General features: G+C 31.0%; 3 protein-coding genes across 3 annotated transcripts; 1 reads left to right on the plus strand and 2 right to left on the minus strand.

Annotated features, from left to right (window-relative positions):
- Positions 1–8,295: 8,295 nt before the first annotated feature.
- On the plus strand, positions 8,296–9,325 carry LOC108342581 (uncharacterized). The gene is made up of 2 exons (XM_017580372.2): positions 8,296–8,454; positions 8,602–9,325. The coding sequence occupies exons 1-2, from the start codon at positions 8,421–8,423 to the stop codon at positions 9,006–9,008; spliced, it is 441 nt and encodes a 146-aa protein (XP_017435861.1). The 5' UTR covers positions 8,296–8,420; the 3' UTR covers positions 9,009–9,325.
- Positions 9,326–12,064: 2,739 nt separating this feature from the next.
- On the minus strand, positions 12,065–13,968 carry LOC108341830 (protein OCTOPUS). Its single transcript, XM_017579481.2, has one exon. The coding sequence runs from the start codon at positions 13,860–13,862 to the stop codon at positions 12,264–12,266; it is 1,599 nt and encodes a 532-aa protein (XP_017434970.1). The 5' UTR covers positions 13,863–13,968; the 3' UTR covers positions 12,065–12,263.
- An 8,067-nt stretch (positions 13,969–22,035) lies between these two features.
- Positions 22,036–22,724, minus strand: LOC108341485 (E3 ubiquitin-protein ligase RSL1). Its single transcript, XM_017579160.1, has 2 exons — positions 22,172–22,724; positions 22,036–22,070 (listed from the first exon to the last, which is right to left on the minus strand). Exons 1-2 carry the CDS (start codon positions 22,722–22,724, stop codon positions 22,036–22,038), a joined length of 588 nt encoding a protein of 195 aa, XP_017434649.1.
- Positions 22,725–24,448: the final 1,724 nt, after the last annotated feature.

The following is a 24,448-nucleotide window of genomic DNA, read 5'->3' on the forward strand; positions in this document are numbered from 1 at the left end:
TATAATAAGTTGGTGGAAAATTTAGATGAAATAAAATATAATAAAAAAAGATGAATAGAAAAAGTTAATGTGGAAATTAAGTGAAAGAAATAATATAAAAAGTTGGTGGAGAAAGTAGGTAAAATAAAATATAGTGAATAGTAAAAGTTAATGTGGAAAATAAGTGAAAGAAATAATATAAAAAGTTGGTGGAGAAATTAGGTATGGAAATTAAGTGAAAGAAATAATATAAAAAGTTGGTGGAGAAAGTAGGTAAAATAAAATATAGTGAATAGTAAAAGTTAATGTGGAAAATAAGTGAAAGAAATAATATAAAAAGTTGGTGGAGAAATTAGGTGTGGAAATTAAGTGGAAGAAATAATATAAAAAGTTGGTGGAGAAATTAGGTGAAATAAAATATAGTGAATAGTAAAAGTTAATGTGGAAAATAAGTGAAAGAAATAATATAAAAAGTGGGTGGAGAAATAAGGTGGAGAAAAATGGATAATAAAAAATGTTGATAGAGAAGATATAATTAAAAAATGTAAGTGGAATAATTAGAAAAGTTGATATATAAAAATTAATATGGAAATGATGTGGAAAAAGTAAATGAAAAAGGTAGATGATGTGGAGGGTGAGGTGGATGGTGATGTGGAGAATGGGGTGTGATAAGAAAAGATGGGTGGTGAGGAAGTAAAAAAAGTGAGATTATTTTGGGCCATTGGATTAAGTGTTTAAAAGAAAATTTGGGGGTGCAAAAAGTAAAATAAATAGTATTTTTCATTTTGGTTTTTTTTTATGTTTTTTTTTATTTATTTTTGTGATGAATTATATTTACCCAGACGAAATTGGGTATTGACAGGCACTGTTAGAGATTCTAGTGGGTTGTACTGCTCAACTTCAAGGTAAGGGGAGCTAGCTTCTTTTCTATGGGTTGTATGAACAATACATGTGCTGAAATCTGTAATATTCTGCTGTTTGGATTATATTTTAAGTTTTGAGTGTATGAAATGGTACGTACTGTCATGATCGTTGTGAATCTATGAAACTGTGTTGTGATGTTTGGAATTGATTTGGATGGGTTTGGAATTGTTATAATTGATCAATTGGAAGTGAGTGAAGTGTGAAATTTGTATAACCTTGGTTGGATAGAAAATTTGGAGCTTCTATAGTTCTTAGGTCACTGTGAGAGGAAGTGAGGTAGTGACTTTGAGTACTGGAGGTTGTGGGTGTGTTTGGGCTGTTTGGGTAGCTCAGATAGGTCAATTTGGACTTGTTAGGAATCTCAAAATGGTCTAAAACGAGTTAGAAGTATTAGAATTGGGTTTGGGTCCCTAAGTTATTGATTTTGGTGTTCTAAGATAGAAATTGAGTCTAAATCACTTTAGAATTGTAGTAGGAACGTTTATAATCATCTAGACAAGTGTAATTAGGTGTAATACAGGAATTAGGGGTGTTAGAAGTTGATAAAAGGGCCTAGAATTGGTAAAGTGTGTGTGTGTTGCATAATTCTGCATAATTCGTGTTCTGCAGATTATGCAGACTCGTTATGCAAGCTGTCTCGCATAGCGAGACCCTGTAGAGAATGCTAACTGTTTGAGTCATTCGCTATGCGAGTTAGTGCGTTGTGCGAATGACCAGAGGGTGCTGCTCTCTGTTTGTGGATTCGCCTGGTGAATCCTGTCGCTATGCGACTGGTAGGGATGGCAATTTTACCCGCGGGCACGGGTATCCGCGGGTAAAATTCGCGGCAGGTAGTAACTATCCGCAGATATTTACTACCCACGGGTAACGGGTAGCGGGTATTTTAATACCTGCTTCTAAATGGGTCGGGGTAGTATACTACCCGCCCGGCGGGTACCCGCTATCTGCGAAAAATTAAAAAAAAATTATATATTTTTTAATTAAATTAATTAAAAATAAAATAAAATTATATTTTATCAGGTTAAATTTAATTAAAATTAAATTTTAATTTATATTTAATTTAATTTAATTTATATTATATATATATATATATATATTTTGTAATTTTATTTAAATTTTATTTTAAATATGTATTAAATATTTCTTTTTTATTTTTTGCGGGTATCCGCAAGTACCCGCGGGTTTTAAAATACCCGCGGGTATTTTTTAAACGGGTGCCCGGCGGATAGCAGGTCGGGTAGCGGGTACAATTTTATCCGGCGGGTCGGGTTGCAGGTAGGCACTACCCGTGCCCGACCTGACCCGTTGCCATCCCTAGCGACTGGTGGTGGTCTGTAAGATCCTTGAAAATATTTGTTAGTTACTAGAAAAAAAAAAATTAGTGAATAGTAAATTGTGAATAGTAAAAAGTGAATAGTAAAAAAAAAATTATTTTTGGAAAGGATAAGTGTTACACGTAGCTTTGAGATCAGAATTCACCAATTTGCAAATAAAAAATTATTTTTTCAATAGTAAAATGAATAAAAAAATGAATAGTAAAAATGAATAGTAAAAATGAATAGTAAATTTTTTTACTATAAATAGCCAAGGGGGGGAGGCTGGAAATTTACACCAAAATTCTAGAGAAATTGTGAGAGAAGAGAGTTGGAGTAAATTCTAGTTGAAGAGGGGAAATTCTGGAAGTTTCTCGAGAACGGTTTAAGAAGAGGAAACTAAGTCTGGAATAGAGGTAAGGGGAGCTAACTTTGAGTATTTCCCTTTGTATTATCTTGAGTCTTGAATATGCTATATTTTGCTTTTGTCTGATCTTAAATCTTGAATATGGAGTATTTTGTTTCTGTATGATCTTGAATTTAAATGAGAGTATGCTTTTGTGTTGATATCCAAGTGTGATAGTTGTAAAATGTGATGTTGATTATGTTATGCCATTTGTATGTTATTAGTTGTTTATTTTTGTATTTTGGAAGGATTAGAAATTGTCTATCCGGCTCTACTAGATTCAATTTCTTGTTTCCCCAAACATTTTATTGCTTTCCTTATTTATTTTTATTGTATTTTGGAAGGATTAGAAGTTGTCTAACCGGCTCTGCCAGATTCAACTTCTTGTTTCCCCAAACTATTTATTGCTTTACTTATTTATTTTATTGCATTTTTGGAAGGATTAGAAGTTTTCTAACCGGCTCTGCCAGATTCAACTTCTTGTTTCCCCAAACATGTTAATGTTCGTGTTATTTAATTATATTGTATTTTTGGATGGATTAGAAGTTGTCTAACCGGCTCTGCCAGATTCAACTTCTTGTTTCCCCAGACATGTTAATGTTCGTGTTATTTAATTATATTGTATTTTTGGATGGATTAGAAGTTGTCTAACCGGCTCTGCCAGATTCAACTTCTTGTTTCCCCAGACATGTTAATGTTCGTGTTATTTAATTATATTGTATTTTTGGATGGATTAGAAGTTGTCTAACCGGCTCTGCCAGATTCAACTTCTTGTTTCCCCAGACATGATAATGTTCGTGTTATTTAATTATATTGTATTTTTGGATGGATTAGAAGTTGTCTAACCGGCTCTACCAGATTCAACTTCTTGTTTCCCCAGAAATTTTATTGTCTTATCTATTTTTTTATTGCATCTTTGTGGAAGGATGAGAAGTTGTCTAACCGGCTCTGCCAGATTCAACTTCTTGTTTCCCCTGAATTTTTATATTAATATTATTTTGATGGTAAGGGCAACTAATTATTTTTGTATGAATTTATAAATATACGAATGTTGAACTGGTGTTCTCTTGCGAAACTGTTTTATGACTTTTATTATATTGGGTGTTATAACTGAAACTGTTAAATTGTACATGTTGAGATGCGATGAATTTATTGAATGAGTTTGTTGGCTGAAATTGATCTTGTTGGAAGGTCTGGAGTAAGGGTTCTGTAATTGCTTATATATGAGTATTAAATAGATATACAGATACTGTTTGAGGTTGTTGTGAGAGGAAGTAAAAATATTAAAATTAGGCATTTTAGATTTAGAGCATAAGACAACAAGGTAGATAAATTAAATAAATAAATTGATTAATTATTGAGGGCCTCCGTTTGTTGGTAGGATAGAGGAACCTTAAAAACCTGAGTTGGCACATCCCTGATCATAGAGCAGCCCTGGCCTGGTCCAGTCAGTTGTGACTAGTCATATGTGCTGGCGTCGAAGGTGAGTTTGATGCGTTCAGACATTTGGGTCCTCTCCGGTGACCAATTGGAGTAAAGAAAAATTTCTACTAGGATGAAAATAAAATAAAACAAGTTGATTGTAGATGCATAATATTATCATGGTAAAAATTTCATATATATTTTATTTATTATTACATTGAGCCCAGACTTTAATATGTAGTTCCTACGATATGTTGATATATTTTGGTTGATCCATGATCTTTGTTTGGTGAAAATATGTTGAGTCATACTCGTTATGGGCAAAATGAGTTTATAATATGAAGCATAATATATGGTAATATGTTTAATTTATTGATACCAAAACGGGTTATTATGAATTCTTGATTAAAGAATGAACATGATTGAGTTAGGTGGATAAGAGGGTATGAATTGTTGGTTTTATGAAATGTTGGAGTGGATATGAGAAATCATTACTTATGAAATGATGTTTACTACCGGGAGTAGTATGTTCGAGTTATACCATGAGAGTTTGGTATGAGCAAAGTAACACCTGAGGTTTATGAAAGCAGGCAGAAAGTAGTCTGACCATAAGGCTTTGACATAAACATATGATTCGTAAGTTATATAGAAGCAGGCAGAGAGGGGTCTGACCATAAGGCTTCAGAAAGTAAGACATAGTATATAAGTGAGGCTTAAGGAAGCAGGCAAAGAGCGGTCTGACCATAAGGCTTCATGAGTAAGCATGGTACACTTGTAAGATTTATGGAAATGGGAAAGATGACTTTGATAATGACGAATTAATGACATCGGAATAATGATATTTTATCAATTGCAGAAATACGTGATTAAAATATTTTTATTACAAGTTTAATGATTTTATGATAAGGTTGGCTTACCCTTATTTGTTTGTACTATGATCATATAACTCATGTTATATGTGATTAGATAATGTTGCAGATGCGGTTGAACAAGCTTAGAGATGAGAGAGATGCGGGGAAAAACTTTCAGGGATTTTTGTAAAAAGAATAAATTTGTATTGGGAAGATTATGTTGTGTAAAACTTATAAGTTGAAATTTCAATGGTGAAGACTATATTGTTTAAAGTTTGTAAGTTTGGCATTGTACTTTGGATTAAATGAAATAAAGTTTGATTGTTTATAAGAGATATCAAATTAATTTAGTCTCTACTATCAGTAATACCCTTTAAAATAGTAGGGTGTTACATGGTCTGGGACTACTGCCCATTTAATTCGAAAGGCGAGTGGGGCGCATAGCGAGAGCTTTAGGGGGGTTGGTCTCTGTCTAGGCTCTCGCATAGCGACCTGGGTGCGCTATGCGAGAGGTTGAAAGTCTAATGCATGCTGCGAGTTAATTCGCATGGCGAATTAGAGGGTGCGCTATGCGAGACCATCCTATCTCGCCTTGCTAATGGGGTGCGCTGTGCAAACCCTTTTGGGTCCAGTCTTCTCTTTTGCTCTTGTTTTGGGTGAACCAAGTGTGTGGAATAATTGAAATGCATAGTATGATGGTAGTAATGTTATTGAACTAATAATATGTGATGGTATGAAACATGTTTGGTGGTTGAATGTAACAAGTATGGTTTATGGACGTAATTCCATGGATCTCAAAGGGAGGTTACATGGTGGTGCCCTTAATGTTTAGAATGATTTGCATGGTAGCTCAGTCTTGGGGGTTTTCTTGACGCTTCAATGGTCTTTCATTCTCAAGTAGAGAGGATTGATCCATGTGGTGAGGAGTAGCAGGAGGTCCTAGTCTTGGGTGCTTCTAGTATGGCCCAAGGTGAGTGATAACGGACTAACCTCGTGAGTGTGGTAGGGTGAAACCCATTGGCAATGGTTTTGCAAAGCAGTAGAGGCCACCACGAGTGCATAACCCGCCATAGCTCGACAATCATTCTAAGTTCGGACGAGTCAAGTTTAAGTGCAACAAGTCGTGTGTGTGAAGTGTAGTGTATATGTCTTTATTTGCATATTGTGTGTGGATGTTATAACATGATTTTTATATCTATCTCACCCTTGACTGTGTGTTTGTGTTTGCTTGGGTATGCTTTTCTTTTGCAATGATCATCCACTTGGATGTGAACAGAGGCGGACGAGGTGCCTTTGGAGCAGGCTTTGGAGGAAGACGATGCTACTGCCTAGTCTCCTTAGGATTCTCTTAGTATTTCTTGTACTTTGGATTACTATTTAGTTGTTAAGGATTTCTCTGTGATTCCTATCCTTTTGAAATACTCTATTTGCGTTTAAGTTTTAAATTACGACTCATATTTGGGATGACTGTAAGCTTGACAACTTTATTTACAGTCTACTCTAACTCTTCTCTTTTATTTAAATGTGGACTTACTATGTTATATACTTCTATATAATCTGGGATGTTACACATACATTTTACATATAATCATTCAATCAAGAACAAGCAATTTTTTAGGAATTGACATTATTTAGACTCAATTTTTTGAAAAACATGTATTGAATTAAATACGTATGAAGTCATACATCTATCATATAATTCTTTGTAGTAGATTTGAGAAAAAATAATTGTTGTGGTTCCACTTAACTCACATCTATCATGAGAAGGTTATTATTTCAATTGTAAGCATAGTTACACTTGTTCTCTTTCAAACCAAAGTCTCATTATAGAAACCTCTTTAAACTCTCTTCACCTTAACTTCATTTTTAGTTTAGTAGAGTTAGGATAACTTATCAATAGGTACTCTCACTCAAAGCATACCCTAACACTTGAATAATGAAGTAATTCTCCTTTGAGTTACCCTCGTTCATGTCACAAACAAACATAATAACATTCATAGATTATAAAAAATATTTTTCTTCCAATTTCAAAATCTTTTTATAGAGCACACTCACGTTCAACATGAGAACAAGTGCTCAGCGTCAGTCCATTGCCACCCGCACCAATAAGTCATAGCCCAACATCGAGACCACTGAAGCTCTCTGTTAAATGAGGGTTTAATGTTCCCTGTAATGCCCAACACCCCAAATCTGTAGAGTTTAGTGTCAAGTGAGCACCCAATGACTTTTATGTGGCATATAATGCTAGGAACCCCTGAAACTCATTGTCAAAAGGGCACCTACCAGTACCTAAGTGGCACCCAACACCATACCAAATATCAAATTTCCAACTTTTGTGTGTATCAAATTGGTCCAACGATCTATTGAGCAATTTATCCTGTCTTCAATCCTTAAAATAAGTAATATTTGACTCAAAATATCCTTATATAGTATTCATCCAATTTGATAACATCATACTTAAAAAATCATTTTTTCTTAAGTCTTAATCAAATTTTATTAATGCATACACACATCACTTATCAACCAATTAAATCACTTCATCACATATGACAAGCCAACTAAGAAATCATTCAATTCACTCACTTGCACATATCACACACATATTTACACTTGAGCAAAATAAAAATTATAGGCTTCCCTTGCTTTTAGAAGAAAACTCTCTAACTCAAGGTTATTTCTTAGAGCTCTATTCCTCGTATACAAATAAAACTCTAAATGAAAATCTAAGTATATTGTTATTATTACAAACAAAGAGAGTTTCACTTTGAGCTATTTTGAGTCAAATGCAACTCAAAATAACAATTGACCTTAAATAAACACAAAAAATTATATATTTTTTATTTTGATCGGATGAATGATTAAAACTATCTTCTTAGGATTAGTTCTTTTATTTTTTATTTTTGAAATAATGAAGAGAGAATTGAAAAAAAAGTAAAAAAAAAAAGTTATAGAAAAAAATATGGTTGTTTTCATATGAAACTCGTTTAATAAAATTTTTATTTGTATCATTGACTTTTTATCAATAAAATAATTGAATCATCTTTTAAAAATCATCGTTAATTTTAAATTATTTTTTAGATCATTACAAATTATATTATAAAATAAAAAAATTACTTATTCTTAAATTATATTTTGTTTGTTTTTCCTTTCGAAATAAGTATAATTTAGTTTCATTATTTATTTAATTATTTTACTCAGATTTTAATTTTATTTTTAATTTTTAATTTTTCCTGCTTTTTAAGAAAATATATTTTAGTTCTTTTAGTTTTTCTATAAAAACAAAATAAGCTAGAAAATTTCTCGAAATTCGGTCTTCCGGATTTGGAGAATTTTTTTTCCAAAATATATTATTTTAAGAAAAAAAATCAAAATTCAACGTGTTTAGTTGTTTACATTAGATTCAATGTTAAATGAAATTGTCAACCACAACCAAAGAAACTTTATTGTCAACTTTTCATTCTGAAAGTTATCATCGACAAATAAACACCCCAAATCAAACACATTTATCAAAATTTAACTTTTACAATGTTCCGTAAGCTTTTTCGGGACCCCAAAACAGGTACCTTTCTTATGTTCTATGAAGTTTGAAGTTTCATTGGAACCCATGTTTTGCTCATCAGCTGTTTGATGAAATGTTTGAAACAGAAACTCAAACTTCTCTTTTTGTTACATTGCATATTCTTTATATACTTATCTTTGAATGCAGGTTTTCATGTGCTGAGTTCTATGAATTCCAAGAAATACCTAAAAAACATTGGGTTGGAAAGAGAAGACTACTACTTTTTGAAACATGTTGGAAAGGGCTTGCTTTGCACCTATGCCGTGCTTGGGGTCATGTGGCTCTACACTGATAATTCATCACTGGGGTGGGGGAAACTGGAGCCAAGGCTGAAGGAGCACGAAGAAGCATTGAAGGATTTCATCAGCAAGGGAAGGATGATTGGAGACGCTTTTAGTCCAAAAGGGATGGATAAGAGTGATAAGGATGGGAACTATAATAACCAGAAGGAGACGCAGAACAAGAATTTTGATGAGGAAGCTCAGAAGCTGTGGTTGAGACTGAAGAATGAGGTCGCAACTGAACTAAAGAAGAAGGGTTTTGATGTTGAATAACTGTACGCTTTACAGTGAATGAATGCCAATGTCATTCCCATGATACATGAACTGATTCTGAGGCTGTAGTTGAAGTACGTGTTAGGAATCTTATGTATGCTGCATGGTAAATAAGTAAGTGGCATTTTTATTGTAAAGTGTTTGATAAAACTCTGAATGATGATAAAAGGAAGGAATAATCAGTCTGTTCATCTTCGTTGGTTGGTATGTCTGTGTTTGCCCAAGGAATTTCCCTTGTGTTAGGCTTATTATTGTAGTTATCTTGTCGTGTTTTATTTTGACATTGTCAGTGTTAAATCAAGTTGAGTAATTTTGGTAATTCTATCTTGTTTTATTAATAAAGTTTTTCCTATTACAATTTATGCAAAGTTGTAAAATTGTCATTCAATGCAAACATAACTGAAAGATTGAAATTCAAGCGAAACATATACCTTTTTAGAAGATTATTAATTAAAAATATCTTATTATCACAGAATATTATAGAAAGTGTACTATAACAATGCACACATAAACAACAATCAAATGTATAGAAGTCCGACCACATTTTTAACCGAAATTTATAGAAGTCGTTGAATTGAATGTATGGAGGGGGGAGTTGACAGCACATTAGGAATGATTGCATATTTAATTTCAGGGGTCTTCTAACCAAGAGACTCTTCCATCACCCAAAAGTGCTCATTTGATTAAGTATGAAAACTCCTTCGATACTTCTTCTCAATTCAACATTATTTAACATCCAAATTAACACATCTTTTAAAATATAGGTTTAATGTCTCGGTAAGTCCCTATTAATAGGTCCGAAAGTCGTTTAAGTTTGAGTTACGTGACATGGTCAGTGTATACATTAATCACACGTGGCATTAAAAACGAGTTTTGTATTAAAAATTTTGAATGCACAAAGGTGAAATAAGTTTTAGGAAAGGGCAAAGTGAGAAAAATTAAAAAAATTTAAGTGCAGCCCCTTTAACTGAGAAATGCAAATGAGATTGGAGAAAAAAATTGAGAATCTGTATTATTAGGATTCGTGTGAGGAAAATAATCGCGTTCTTTCGTTCAAAATTTTCATACAAAAACTGAATTTATCTTTGACAGTAGCTCATCCTCTTCAATTATAAAAATAAAATAGACTAAATTTTTATTACAGAGCAAGAGAGGAGGAGAAGATCTAATAGTTTGTATATCTTGGCATGCATTTGGGTATAGTATGAGCTCCAGATTTAACTGATAACATAGTTCATGTAATTTAATTTGGACAATGAATGGAAAGTGACAATGTCTTCCAGATATCCATGTAGAAAGGAAGGGATTTAAATTACAATGGAAAAAGAGAAGAAGAAAATGACGAAGAATGTGAGGGACTGAGACTAATTAATATATTAAATATTTTACATCTAACTCCATTAATGTATATTTCAAATGGCTGCCATGCAATGTGCTCCAACTTCTCTTCTGGACTCTCAAACAAATCATATACCTTCAACAAATCAACACTAGAATTACCTTTCCAGGACGCGTCTTCTTCTTCTAGCAACGATGAGAAATTGTCTTTCAAATCCAAAAAGTACTCTTCTGATTTACATCTCACACCATCTTTCAGCCATGGGAAATCAAACACCCCAAGTCCCAACTCGGATTCCCATGCATCTGAACAACAATCCTCCTTCTCCCTGATAAAGAACGAAGAAAGAAAGAACGCGATTGTTTCCCTCACAACCCTAATTTTTTTCTCCAATCTCATTTGCATTTCTGAATTGAAGGGGCTGCACTTAAATTTTTTAATTTTCCTACTTTGCTCTTCCCTAAAACTGATTTCACCTCTGTGCATTCAAAAATTTTAATATAAAATTCGTTTTTAATGCCACGTGTAATTAATGTATACACTCACCATACGTAACCCAAATTTAAACAGTCGGCAGACCTCATTTTACAAAAATAATGACCCAGTTGAAACGCCAAAAAGAAAGGAAATCTATTTGAGATTCCGAACCAAAGGATATACAGATACATTAAACCTAAAATATATACAAATATGAATTATTTGATAAGGGGATGCACAATGAATAGTTTCTGGCCATTCAATACAATGTATACATTTAATTACATGATTTTATTTTGAATCCCGTGAACTAAAATCGGGTTTAATATAAATAATGCCTACAAGTGCAAAATATTCTATCTGTCCAAATTATTTTATAATTAATTCATGAATATCTATTTTATTGTTTTCATTGTCACTGTCACTCGTGCTTTTAAATCTAGTTTCACTGTAAAGAATGAACCAGGGATGGAGAAATAAAGATAAGTATTCCAAATCATGAAAAAGACCTGTGGAGTGAATATAAAACAACTTCATAAATCTGTCCGAAACCTTTCCTCACACAACCTGACATCGTAAGTCATGAAGCCAGATTACTAAATCCAAACCGTTACAGTAACATGAAACGTGAAAAGACCTTGTCGTAAATTCTAGTTTAAGCCCGTTTCAAACCAATATCCAAGCACCATATAAATTCAATGCGAAACGGAATTTAGAAGGGAGATGGCACTAACACACGATTATAATAATTCAATGACGATGAGCTGAAATAGGGTGAACACCTCTAGTCATCTTTTTGTGACGACAATCTATATAACAGAAAACTCATATTTATTCTAACCAATGTTAATTTCAGGTTAATCAGATGTTAAATAGGTAGTCTGAAACTATCATAATCATCCCTCACTATTACATCAAGAGATATAAAGCCTTAATCCCAATCGTTTATTCTAATCCCAATTTCATACAACAAGAATAAGAACATTTATTCATTTAAAGCATATAAATTTAATTTAAAATAAAGAGAAAATCTACATAATAGAATAAAGAAATTTGGCTGATAATCATAGCAGTTATATAGATTTACAAGAGCTTTTACTTCTTCATGCATCCATAGCAATTGCATAGTTGAACCACAAATTGGAGGAAAAAAATTAATACTCTCTGCTATCTGAGAGGCTTTACAAACTTTGCCTACGTCTTGACTACATTTGAAAGCAGACTACTTCATTCGAAAGGGTGATGCAGTCAAAAATTACTGTAAGATTACTATTATAAATGTTTTTATTCTGCTACCAACATCAGAACAATTACAACCAGTCTGATTATCTTTCCAATGTTATGTTTTCTAACAATGTGAAGTACTTTGTATCAAGGACAAAAATCAATTTCATTATATATGTTTTTACAGCCCAGATACACTTCAATGAGTTACCGCCTCAGAAGAAACTTCTGGCCGTTGAATTTGAATTCTTTAAGCTACCCTTTGCAGACCTGCTTCGCCTATAGCTTTTCAACGGTGTCAAATAGAACCTTAACAAGCCACTGTCAACATTACTTGGTGAATACCTAATACTCCGGTTTTTCTGAAGCATAAACTTCTGCCTTCCATTCAAAACATGGCCTTTAGTCGCAGAACCCCCAAAGCCATTGACTAAGCCTGAAGTTCTACAAGGATTTCCACAACTAACACTATAGCTACGAATAAGCTTCTGGCTAACTGACTCACTCGCTTGACCGTTAACCACCCTCCTCAGCTTCTGCCAAGACTCTGCAAGTGGCTTATTAACCACATCCCCACCACCGTAATCACCTTCTCCCAACATATCTTCCCTTCTCCTCTGCAATAACCCCAATTTACTCCATAACCTACCCCACTTGTGAAACTTGTTCAATCCCTGTTGCCCATCCTCAATTGCAACATCACAAGCATCAACCTTGGAACCGGACCCCATTACACTATCAGACGATTTCAAATTCATATCCCTCAAACCATTCTCAGTGATCAACACCTTCGCCCCATAGAACAACTCAGTTGTAGCTGGAGAAACCTTAGCATTAGATATCACTCTCAATTCATCAACGTCTCCCATTATCGACTTCCTACGAGAATTTGATCTATCAAAACTCCTCCTCCTCCTATGCCAATCGGAATAGTAATGCTTCGTCTGAGCAGAACCACCAGGACAGCATTCTTCACCATTCTCCAAACTCACGTCTCCCTCTTCTTCTTCCTCGACCAAAACCCTATCACCAACACGAACCATGGGGGAAACCCTAGGGTATGCTTTCCCAATCAAATAACCATCCCAGGAAGCTCTAGGAGCTTCGAACGAAAACCGCGAATTGTCAACGGATAACCTCGGATCAGTGTCGCACGATCTTCTACCTAACGCGAAACCGTACTCTCCAACCTCCGATTGCGTCTCCTGCAACGACTTAAACCCTAGTTTTTCGACCGAACAAAAGTCGGCGCCGGCGACGTCGCTGTGGCGGTGATTTCTCTTCGGATTCAGCTTCCGTTTCCATTTTATCAATCGCTTGCTGAATTCGGAAGCCGCGCCGCGAAAACTCGCTGCGATGTCTTTGAAATCTCTCCCCGCGCCCTTCCTGCTCCGAAATTCGAGATCTATGAACTCCTTCATCGTCTTCCCCTCCCCGTCTTCATCGCCAGAAACCCTAACCACCTCGCCGCGCTCGCTCTCTTCGATTCCGACGCCAGCACTTTCGGAACGGATGTCGGCGTTCCGATTCGTTGGCTTCTTGCTCTTGTAGTCGCGATTGAAGAGGTCCGACAGCGAGCCAACCGGCTGCGGCAGTCGGACCTCGCAGGACCTGCGGCGGGGCTCCGGGGCGGCGGCGGAGGAGATAGCGCCGGCTGTACGGTCGGAGAAGGACTTAGTGCGGCGGAGGTCCGGCGAGGAGGGGGAGGAATCGATGCCGGCGAGGCGTTCGCGGAGACAGGAGGCACAGAAACCGGTGACAGGTGTGAAAGGATGACGGTAACAGGTAGTAAAACGGTGCGTTTTGGTAGTCATGAGTGAGTGTGAAAAAAGTGTAGAAGGAATTGTGGTGGGATCATGTTAGGTTAGTTATGGTACCGCGAAAAGTGAAAGCCACTCACTCACCTTGGTTTCCCACCTTCCACTCATACTATATAATCTTAGATATTAATGTTTTCGACCCTTTTTTTAATTAATTTAACTTGATTTCATACCTATATTAGATTCTCTAATCCCATTAAGTATAACTACTAAATATCAAATTTTCTAATATTTAAAATATAGTATACAAATTTACTGCTTGTGAATGGATTTATTATTTTACGAAATAATTTCTTTTTTCATTCTCTTTATAAAAATAAAACTTATAATGTTTATTTATTTATTTTTTTATGATTGAAAATCTCGAGTAATTTAGAATATATATGGATGCATATCTTATTTTACAAGTGGATTAATTTATATTTAAAGTCTACTTTCTAACATGGTATTAGAGTTATGGATTAATATATCCTAGTGAAATTTTTGTTTGTTGGACATTTATTTCACATGTTATTGAATAGCTATAAGTCATCAATAGATTCATATATATAAAAAAATACTTTTCTTTTCTTTTTCTCTAGTGCGTTTTATTTTTTTTGTCTCTCTTTTTTATTCTAATTGTCATCTCAATCTTTTATCATTTTCAAAATCAAACTTTGTCATAAAAAAATTGAGGAGCTAATGAGTACTTTTGCCAATTGAATTTTGAAATATAATAAGTTCAATTTTTACTTTTTTGCTTTGAATCAATTTATTTTCCACCTTGCATGTAGCCTTCAATCAGTTATATTCTATTTTTCTATCTTCTAAATGATATTCTATTCATTTGCAATCTTAGAATCACATTTTGATTTTTGTTTGGTCTTACTGTGTGTGTAGAAAGAGAAAATCAAAGAGAAATTGTGTAAGGATTGGTTTGTTTTGGGAACTCACATTAAGGTAAGGGAAGCTAATCACATCGTCAAATTTTTATTTTTATTTATAATTACACAAATGGAAATGTAGGATTGATAATATAGGGTATGTGTATTATGATTGTGAATTATTAGATTTCATTGTAATTGTGACTGGGAGATTGAAGATATGTAAAATTATTTAAAGGTCAAATTGATAAAAAAAAGTTAATGTTAGAAGTTTGAAATTGGGGAAAAAAAGAATTTTTGTTTTGTTTTTTTATTGAGTAATGTGGAAAAAGTACAATAGAAATGGTAATGAGAGAGTTGGGTTATGGTTGAATATATTTTTTCATAAAGGTTGAGTTTTGAGTAGTTTGATGTATTTGAATTGTTCTATGATATTTGAATTAAATGTATTGTAGAAATATAAATGGTATTAGGATGGTTGGGTTATGGTTTTCTACTCCATAAAGGTTGAGTTGTGAATAGTTTGATGTATTTGAATTGCTTTGTGATATTTGAATTGATTTGAGAATCATTGTATTGTATGATAGTTTTAAATGGTAAAGAGCTTTAGAATGATTTCTATGCATTATAATTTACAAGATTGGTAGATAATATTATTTAGTATGTGAATGCATTTAAATTGATATTGTCACTAAATCTAAATTTATATAGTTTGATATTAGTGTTTTGTGCTATTGGAACTTAGCAAAGTAAAAGTTCGAGACCCATTTTCGCTTTTTGTTTATGTATGCACGGTTGGGTGCTAGGTTCTGACCATTGGGTGCCACTTTGAAAATTGTATAAAGGTTAGCGTTTGACTTGCTACCACATACATGCTTGGTGTGTCGTTGGGTTAGATTTTTAATAGTGATCATTGTCTTAGTTGTGTCTGGAGGTCCTTGCATAACATTGGGTGGGATTAATACAGAAAACTTTGTTTGTATAGCCTGGGCGGTGGATCTATTGCACTAAGAAACTTTTGTGAATGGTTATGGTTTGTAAATATAAAATCTTATGAATTAAAGTTGACTTGATATTATGAGTACAAGTCAGAGTAGTTATTTTCAAGAGAAATGTTATTAGTTGTATGTATGTCAAAGTGTATTGAATGTTTTTATCTGATACTATTTTCACTTTACTAATATCCAATTCACATAAAAATAGATAACTAGGTGGTAAGAGTAAACAAAAACTTCACAAAATAAGCAGTATGTTATGAAAGTGGATCATACTCACTAAGCGAGTGAAGTTAACCCTATCATGAATTGTTGAAGAACATGAAATTCTGAATGTGATTATAATATTTATAATTTGGAAGTGAGTGTGATAGGAGCAAAGTCTCACGAGTCTATTCAATACATTAGTCTTTCGGAAACAACTTTTATATGTATGTTGTTGTTTTGAGCCAATTGAAATTGTGCTTTGAATATTGGTTGGATAGACCTTGGGGAATAATGTTGCTGGTTGATTTTGATTAATGTTAATTATTTTGAGCTCTTAGACTGATTTTTATTGAGAATGTTCATTCAATGAAATAACTTGAGAGTTTGTTTAAGTCTTGAAAGTTATAGTGTTATGGTTGAAATGAAATAAGATTATACCAAGACTAGTTTTGATAGAGATTGTACGCTTGGTTGTAAAGAAAAATTGAGAAAAATTAAGATAAAAACTAATTTTTATTTCAAAAATATGTTTTAATAATCTTTATAATAAATTATTGTTGTTGTTATATTGATATTCTTCTTTTAAATGCGTTAGCTTATCCTTATCTTTCTTTTTTGTGTTTGTTTTATTTCTTTTATGTAGTAATCATATATTAATATGTGAATAGAGATAGGCACTAGTGATGGCGGTAACATATGTGCTAGTAAAGGTCCTAAAGACATATAATATGATTTAGTTTAAATGATGTTGTAAATATATTTTTTGGGATAACTATATTAATTATAGCGCAGTTCTTTTGAAATACCTTAATATTTCTTCTAAATGTCTTTTTTAGTTATTTTAAAGGATTGCAATTATAATTAAATATTTTTGTACATATTTATGTCTTGAACTGAGAAAAATTTTAATGGTTATTTTCATATATTTGTTGTCCTTATATCTTTTCCAACATATTTTTCTATCATTTATTTTGAAAAAACTAAAAGAAAAATCAATAACTAAAAGTAATTTTTATCATAATAAATTGTTTATATAAATCTAATTATAATGATTTAATTTAATATTTAAATTTTAGACTCTTTGGACAAGCATATTTCAAAATTTGGAATTACTAATAATAAAAAATTCATAAATAAAATTTTTGTCAATAAAATAGACAAATATGTCATTAATCACTAACAATAAAAAAATTTATCAATAATTACTTGTTTGTATTATTAGTGGTTTAAATTTGTTGGTAAATATTTATCAATGTTTTTTTTTTGTTGATAATTATTTATTAGTAAATATCCATCGATAATTACTTATGTATATTTTTTCAATAATAAAATAGTCGATAGATATTGTGATTGGTCTCATTTTCTTCTTCTCTTCTTTCTCTTCCTTTTTTCCTTCTTATTTTTCTTCCTTATTTTCTTCTTCTTTCTCCTTCTTTCTCGTCATCATTGTCGTTGTTGTAGTTAAGTATATTGTCATTATTGTCGCCTCTTCTTTCTCCTTTTTTTTCTTCTCCTCATTCTTCACTTGCTTGTCTTCTTCATTATTTTTCTCCTTCTTTTTCTTCTCATCCTCTTCCTTTTCTTCTTTTTCATTTTTTTTCTTCTTTTTCTTTTATTATTCTCATTCATCTCCATTTAACTTATAATAAATATTGTTATATTTAACTAGAAATTTAACATCAATTTATCAACAAATTTATCAATTTATCAATGAATTATAGTGAATTTATTGAAGAATTTGACTACGATATGGTTAAAACAAAAACAAAAACTTTAATGCTAGTAAAATTTATCAGTATAACTATTCGTGGATAATAAAATTGTGAATTTTTAATTAATTCTTTCCATGAATTCATTATTAATGTATTTTTTTAATCAATAATTAAAATATTAAAATTTGTAAATATATTTTATTCTGACTTTCTTTTCGGTCGATAAAATTCATCAACCATTATTATTTTCAGTGGATAAAATTCATCAACTATTATTATTTTACTAACGAATGTTGTTTTGTGAGTAGAATTTCATTAGTAATTTTATTGTAACGATTATTAGAAATTAAACAAGGTCATGCATGTGTATGCCAAAATTAAGTGCTAAAATTAGCTTAGATAACTAATATTTTATTTAAAGAACTTATAAAAAATATATTAAATTATTTAATAAAAATACGCATGAATAAAAAGTTAAAATACGTATGTAATGTACTTGTTTCTGTTAGCTTAAGGTCAAAAGTCAAGAAGTGAAAAATAAGACAAAAAAAAGTATGAATAACATAGATCATTAAATTTATAAAGTATTTATGGATACACTATTTTAAAATCCATCCAAAACATATACTCTCGAATATCTTCGGTGTGTTGAGAAAGAAACGATATTTATTATATAAATAATAAATAAATAATTTAAAAAAAAAATACAGCATAATTAGGAGTGGCAAGAGAAATTGAAGGAATATATAGTTAACCATTTTTAAATATAATTTGTGAGATTAGTGTTACATTAATGTAAGCAAAAACATTGGAAAAAGAAAGGAAGCAACTAGGGGACATCATTTGCACCTCCAGCTGTCTAATGAGTGGGAACCATAATGCTTTGGAAACCATTGTTAATTTGAATAAGCACAAGAGTAAGAAGATTAAAAAAAAAACAAAAATTATTGGAAATCTACAGAGGTAGCGCATTTCCCAAACACCTTTTGGAAATTAGATTATTGGATATTGTGTACATAATGCTCCACTTCTCCCACTCAATTCTTATCTTCTCATCTTACGTACAACATTCATTTACTTCAACAAACCTTAGGTTTTGTATTTAAGAATAGATCCGTGGGAATGAGAAAAGATGAAAATTAAAGAGAAAAAGAGTAAAAATCATATTGATTGGATTACCATGAAAAGAGTTAAAATAAAGAAAAATGAGGAAAATAAATTGATTGATGTAAAAATAAATTTTTAGTTTATAAATTTGTGAAATTGTTATTTTGTGTAAAATTCTAAAATATAATAATTATACTTGTAGATTTCATACATTTTTTTAATTAAGCAACTTGTCCATATAACAAAAATATACACAATATCTCGATTTAAGTTTTTTTTTTTATAAAAAAATTAGTCTCTAAACAATATATAAAATTTATCTACACATATTAACCATATCTTGACTTCTAACATAATACCAACTCTTGTGATCTAACTTTATTGTCATCTCTAGTCACATGCTCATGTCACAACCTTGATGAGAAAAGTTAGCATAACAACCATCACAAAAAATAAAGGGTAAGTTACTTAAAATTTTGAATATCCACAATACTTATAATTAATCTCGTATTATGAAAAAAGCTACTGAGACTCCTATAAATTATACATTCATAATAACAATTATCATATTACAAAGAATTCACAAATATATTAATATAGACTTAAGTTTAGATTTATGCATTGAATTAAACACTAGAAATCATGCACATGCCATAAGATCATGAAAGAAATGTCACAACCAACCTACAATTTACCAAGTTTCAATCTCATCGTGATAGGATAAATTCACTATAACCTTGCCATAAAAGGGATCCCTCGCCCCATATCCTGCTATAGGAATATTTTTTAACTCTCACTACCTAAATTTCATCCTCTATATGGGTTTGAGAGCTTAGTAGAGTTAGGATAATTTCACAAGGAGTATCCCTTATCAATGCATAACATAACACTAACTATTCTTGCATTTCTCCTTAAAAGTACCAAATTCATTTAACATACATATCATTAGACAAACCATTTCATCACATTTATATACTTTCATTCTCTTAAAACCATAACATTTACATAAAATAGTACTTACTCAACAATTTCTCCAGAGTTCAAATAACAAATCAAGATAACAATTGATAGACTTGCTTAATAAGTCCAATTACTCACTTGGTGAGTTACCTTTGGAAAAACACTTACTCAATGACTATTTGGCTTGCCCAACGAGTCAAGCACTAGAACAAAAATGTAGATAAATTTACCTAATAGGAGCAAACACACCCAACGATTAATCATTCCCTAACTTTGTATCAAACTCAAATTTGGCTTTCGTAGCAAGTCTCCCATGACCCTTTTCCAAACTCGAGATTTGCTTAGCGAGTATTTGACTCACCAAATAAAAACCTCCATAACTCAAACCTGAAAAAAAAAAAGTGGCACATTAGATGGTTCCTTTAGCTCTAAGGTGAGTTCCTCTTATAAAGAAGTCATAATCAAATCAACTTGATAAAAATGACTTATTATAAGCTAAAGATTCCACTTTACAATTTTAATCTCCTCCACAACCCAAAGATCAAATTAAAAATTTAAATACAAGTTTACTAATTCAAAAATTTCCCTTCAAAATGCAAAGATTAAATTAACTTTCAATACCTTGGCTAAACATCTCTTTGACTCACAAAATACTCTTTTAGAACTCTATTTCTCTTTGGATGACTTAATTAGACAAATAAAATTTTAATTAAATATTTAAACATATCACCATAATCACAAAAAACAACAAAGATTCGCTTAGAACACCTTTAAATAACATGCATTATCTTACATCTCACATGCAAAACCAAAAAAACAACACAACCTAAAAAAGGATAAATAGCATGCAAACCCAAAGAGCAACATAATCTCAAAAGGAGAAAAAAGTGAATTTATTATGTTCTTCACTTTGATATAAGACAAGTGTGTAGAGCTTTTTACTGTGAGCATTCATGTGGTGCCTTTCAAAAGAATTAATTAAGATTAGAAACATAGAAGAAAAGGTGCGAAAGAAGTTTAGAAAAAAAAATATAAAAAACAATTTTTTTTGTAAAATAAATTCAATTAATAAAAAAACTATTTAACTTTAACTTTTTATTATTTAAATAAAGTATCATCTTTTAAAAATCATCCCTACTTTAAAACTATTTTTTAGGTTTTAACCCTTGTGTTTAGAATGAATTTAAAATAAACTATTTACACCTAATACCTGCATGGGTTAAACAAGTAATCTGTACTAGAAATTATATATCTATCGATGCATTTAAAATCTAGAAAAAAAAATCATAAAATTAAATTAAAATAAAAGTATTATTGTTTATATTAATTATTTTATAAATTTACTTTGATTATCATTACTTTTAATTTTGTCATTATTATTTTTATTACTATTGTTATTTCAGAATTTTGTTATTTTTAATATTATAATAATTATTTATGATTTTATTATTATTTTTACATATTTTATCTATTTATTATTATATCTATTGTTACTTTTATAATCATTACTTATTATTTAAAGTATCTTTATTATTATTATTATTACTGTTATATTATGTCTGTTTAAGCAAGTTAAAGTTAAATTCGACTTTCCTAAAATTTTCCTAAAAATCTTGAAACAAACCAGGTTGATGGGCGGTTTTTTATCTCATTTCATTTAAGTTTAACACAATTTAGGTTTGAAAATTAAAATATTGTTTGGTTTGGAAAAAAAAAATTAAACAAACAACAAGCCTGTTGAAATTATAAATACGTACGTCAATAATATTTATTTTCATATACTTCATGTATTATTTAACCTGTAAATAAAAAGGATTAGCCCAAGACAATATAATATATTTTATTAGGTAGAATGAGTTAGTTAAGGTATGATCCAGCAAAATCCATCCATATGAAAAAAATATATATAAATAAAAAAAAAATTAAAGAAAAAAGATACAGTACACCATGCATTGTTCTGCTATAGTTTTGTGAAGAAGTTAGAGAAAGTATAAGCAGTGTTTGAATTTGTATGCCTAAATGCTTATTTATTCAAGACATTACAAATGCTTATTACTATTAAAGATATGCATGCAGAAAAAACATAAAATGTACTACCATACCTGAAAACAACATCCCTTGCATTGCATGGATGAAAGCATACCATATAAGAAAAAAGTTACGTAGAACGGAAAGTTGATTATGCAGTGAATATATATAGTTACTGATGCATTTAAGAAACTCAATTAACAGAGAGATAAACATGCAAACTCATCATATACTATTTTATTTGTTGTCAAATATTACCAAAAACTTCTTCTGCATTTATGTCCTTCCCGATACATCATCCCACAACTGTAGCAAAAGTCGCATCCACACCTGCAAAGACAGAGTTTAAGCAGATATAACTCCATTGTTACAGTAATGTGGAAAGTGCAAGATGAGTGATAAATAAAAGTACCTGCAAATCATGTGTATACATCCAGCAGTTTTCTGAACATACATACAGCACTGGGGACATTTCTGCCACTTTTCCGATTTGGCTAACTTGAAAAAGTTGTCATCCGAATACTGTGGGTCTTTTTTACTCCGTTGAAATTTCCCACAACTCATATCTGCATGCCAAGGAACCTTACACTGTGCACAGAACAGCCTATGACAATAGGGGCACTCAGCACTGGTCACAACCTCTCTTCCATCATCCACCAACAGGCCTGAACATTCCTTGAAAGGGCAGTAAAACTTCTCCGACCAATCAATCATTGACTCACATCTCATAATTTCCCATCTATCAATAACTTCGCGAGGCAAAAGGGCACGGAAAGATTCAGGCTCCAATTCTATAAAACAATTAGGGTCTGGACAAGTCATATTGAAAAGATCATTGTCGCGGATTAGAGTTTCCACATGCTTGGATATGCAGTCAGGGCAAAATGCGTGATCGTAAAAGCTACACTTGCCATCTTTGAAAACCTCGGAGACTAGCTTCGAATCCAAACATATGCCGCAAGCCAAATTACGACGCCTAAACATAATGGAGTGAAGGTGGATCCTGTTAGGTTGAAACCCCTCAAATACGAATGTATAGTACTCAAATGAATACTGTCATTATTCTGTTGCGCCTTCGTCGGTGAAACAAAGAAATGAAATCAATATTTAAAATATAACTGCTTATTTTATTTTATTTTATTAATGTAAATTTAAAATATGACAGATTAATACTAACAGAAATTTCTACTTTTTACCATAAGCAAATTAAAAAATTATTTCAAAAACACAAACAAACTCACTAACTTTTATTTAAGAAAATTGTGTTTTTTTTACACTTTTTGACAAATTAGAGATATTTTGATCATTAAAAAAAATATTTTTTTTATATTTGTAAAAATAAAATAATAGATGTAAAACGGGTAAAAACATGTTGATAAAAAATAATATCACTTTAAATTAAATGACTAACTATCTTAAACATTATTTATTTTAAAAATAATTTAATATATTTATATACACATCTTGTAATATTATATGATAATCTTGCCTTGTGAATTAATTGACAATAAATGAAAAAAGAAAAAAAATGATGGTAGAAAAAACAAATCAAATAATATTTAAATCATTGATTATAATTATTTTCAGAAAATTTGTCCATTTCAAAAATCATATTTTTCTCTTTAAAAAAAACTTACCCAACAAATTATATTAATATATTATTTTAATTATTACTTATAATTATTGGCATAATATTAATTTAAATTATTATTATATTAAATTAATATTTTAAAAAATATTTTCTAGCTATGTGTTATGCATTAAAGTTTGAAAATTATATATATTATTTTATTCTTTTTATCCATTATTAATTTTTATTTTTTATTTTTATTTATTTACTTATAGACAAAATTGGATATTGACACTAATTAAGTTGGATGAGCACGTTATTCACATATAATGTAATATTAATATTTTTTGAATATATTAATATATTTATTCAGTTTGTTTGTAGTTATTCTTATAAGTAACACTGCTTATTTTATAATATTCTTCTTACTTTTATTCTTGTACGGAAGATTGCTTATTTTATAAATTTTTACTATTTTTTTTTTTATTTTTAAGCATTGATATAAGGAGTTGTTATAATTATATTTTCAATATAGTGAATGTAATGTTGTAATCTGCATTAAAATTATGAAGATAATGTACCGCAGCTTGTAAGTAGATAGGAAAATCACTGATTTATATTTATTATTACGGAACTTTAACAAATTATTCTTTAGTACACTTTCCATAATAAAATTATAATTATAAAAAGAAATTAAATAAGAAATATATAATACTTTAGGTTGAAACGCCTCAATAATAAATATATAATATTGAATTGAGTACTGTCATAATTATCTGTGTTTATATTATCTTCATAATTCTTGCGTCTTCATAATTATCTGTGTAGATATCTATTAACCACAAAAATGAAATAAAATTTTAATTTATTTTAAATACAACAGTTTAACCACTTCTTTTATTAATGTAAATTTAAAATATAATATATTAACCTCTTCTTTTATTAATGCTAACAGAAAATTCTTCCTTTTAAAATAAGTAAATTAAAAACTCACAACTGTCATGAAGTCAAGAAGAGGTTGGTAAAATCCCGATAGACAGGGTACGTTAGGATAATTTTCAATGGTCCAAGTTAGAGGTGATGGTTATAATGGTATTGGGTGATAGGTTTTGGTAAGCTTGCCGAGACGAGCATCTAA

The sequence above is a fragment of the Vigna angularis genome, chromosome 6 (genome assembly GCF_016808095.1).
Source record: "Vigna angularis cultivar LongXiaoDou No.4 chromosome 6, ASM1680809v1, whole genome shotgun sequence".
Taxonomy (NCBI): Eukaryota; Viridiplantae; Streptophyta; class Magnoliopsida; order Fabales; family Fabaceae; genus Vigna; species Vigna angularis.

Bases quoted from the DNA above. Each gene is read 5' to 3' on its own strand.
- LOC108342581 (XM_017580372.2), top strand. From the start codon at position 8,421: ATGTTCCGTAAGCTTTTTCGGGACCCCAAAACAG. The intron at 8,455-8,601 runs GTACCTTTCTTA...CTTTGAATGCAG, and splicing joins TTTTCGGGACCCCAAAACAG to GTTTTCATGTGCTGAGTTCT.
- LOC108341830 (XM_017579481.2), bottom strand. From the start codon at position 13,862: ATGACTACCAAAACGCACCGTTTTACTACCTGTTACCGTCATCCTTTC.
- LOC108341485 (XM_017579160.1), bottom strand. From the start codon at position 22,724: ATGTTTAGGCGTCGTAATTTGGCTTGCGGCATATGTTTGGATTCGAAG. The intron at 22,071-22,171 runs GTATACACATGA...CTGTCTTTGCAG, and splicing joins TGTTCAGAAAACTGCTGGAT to GTGTGGATGCGACTTTTGCT.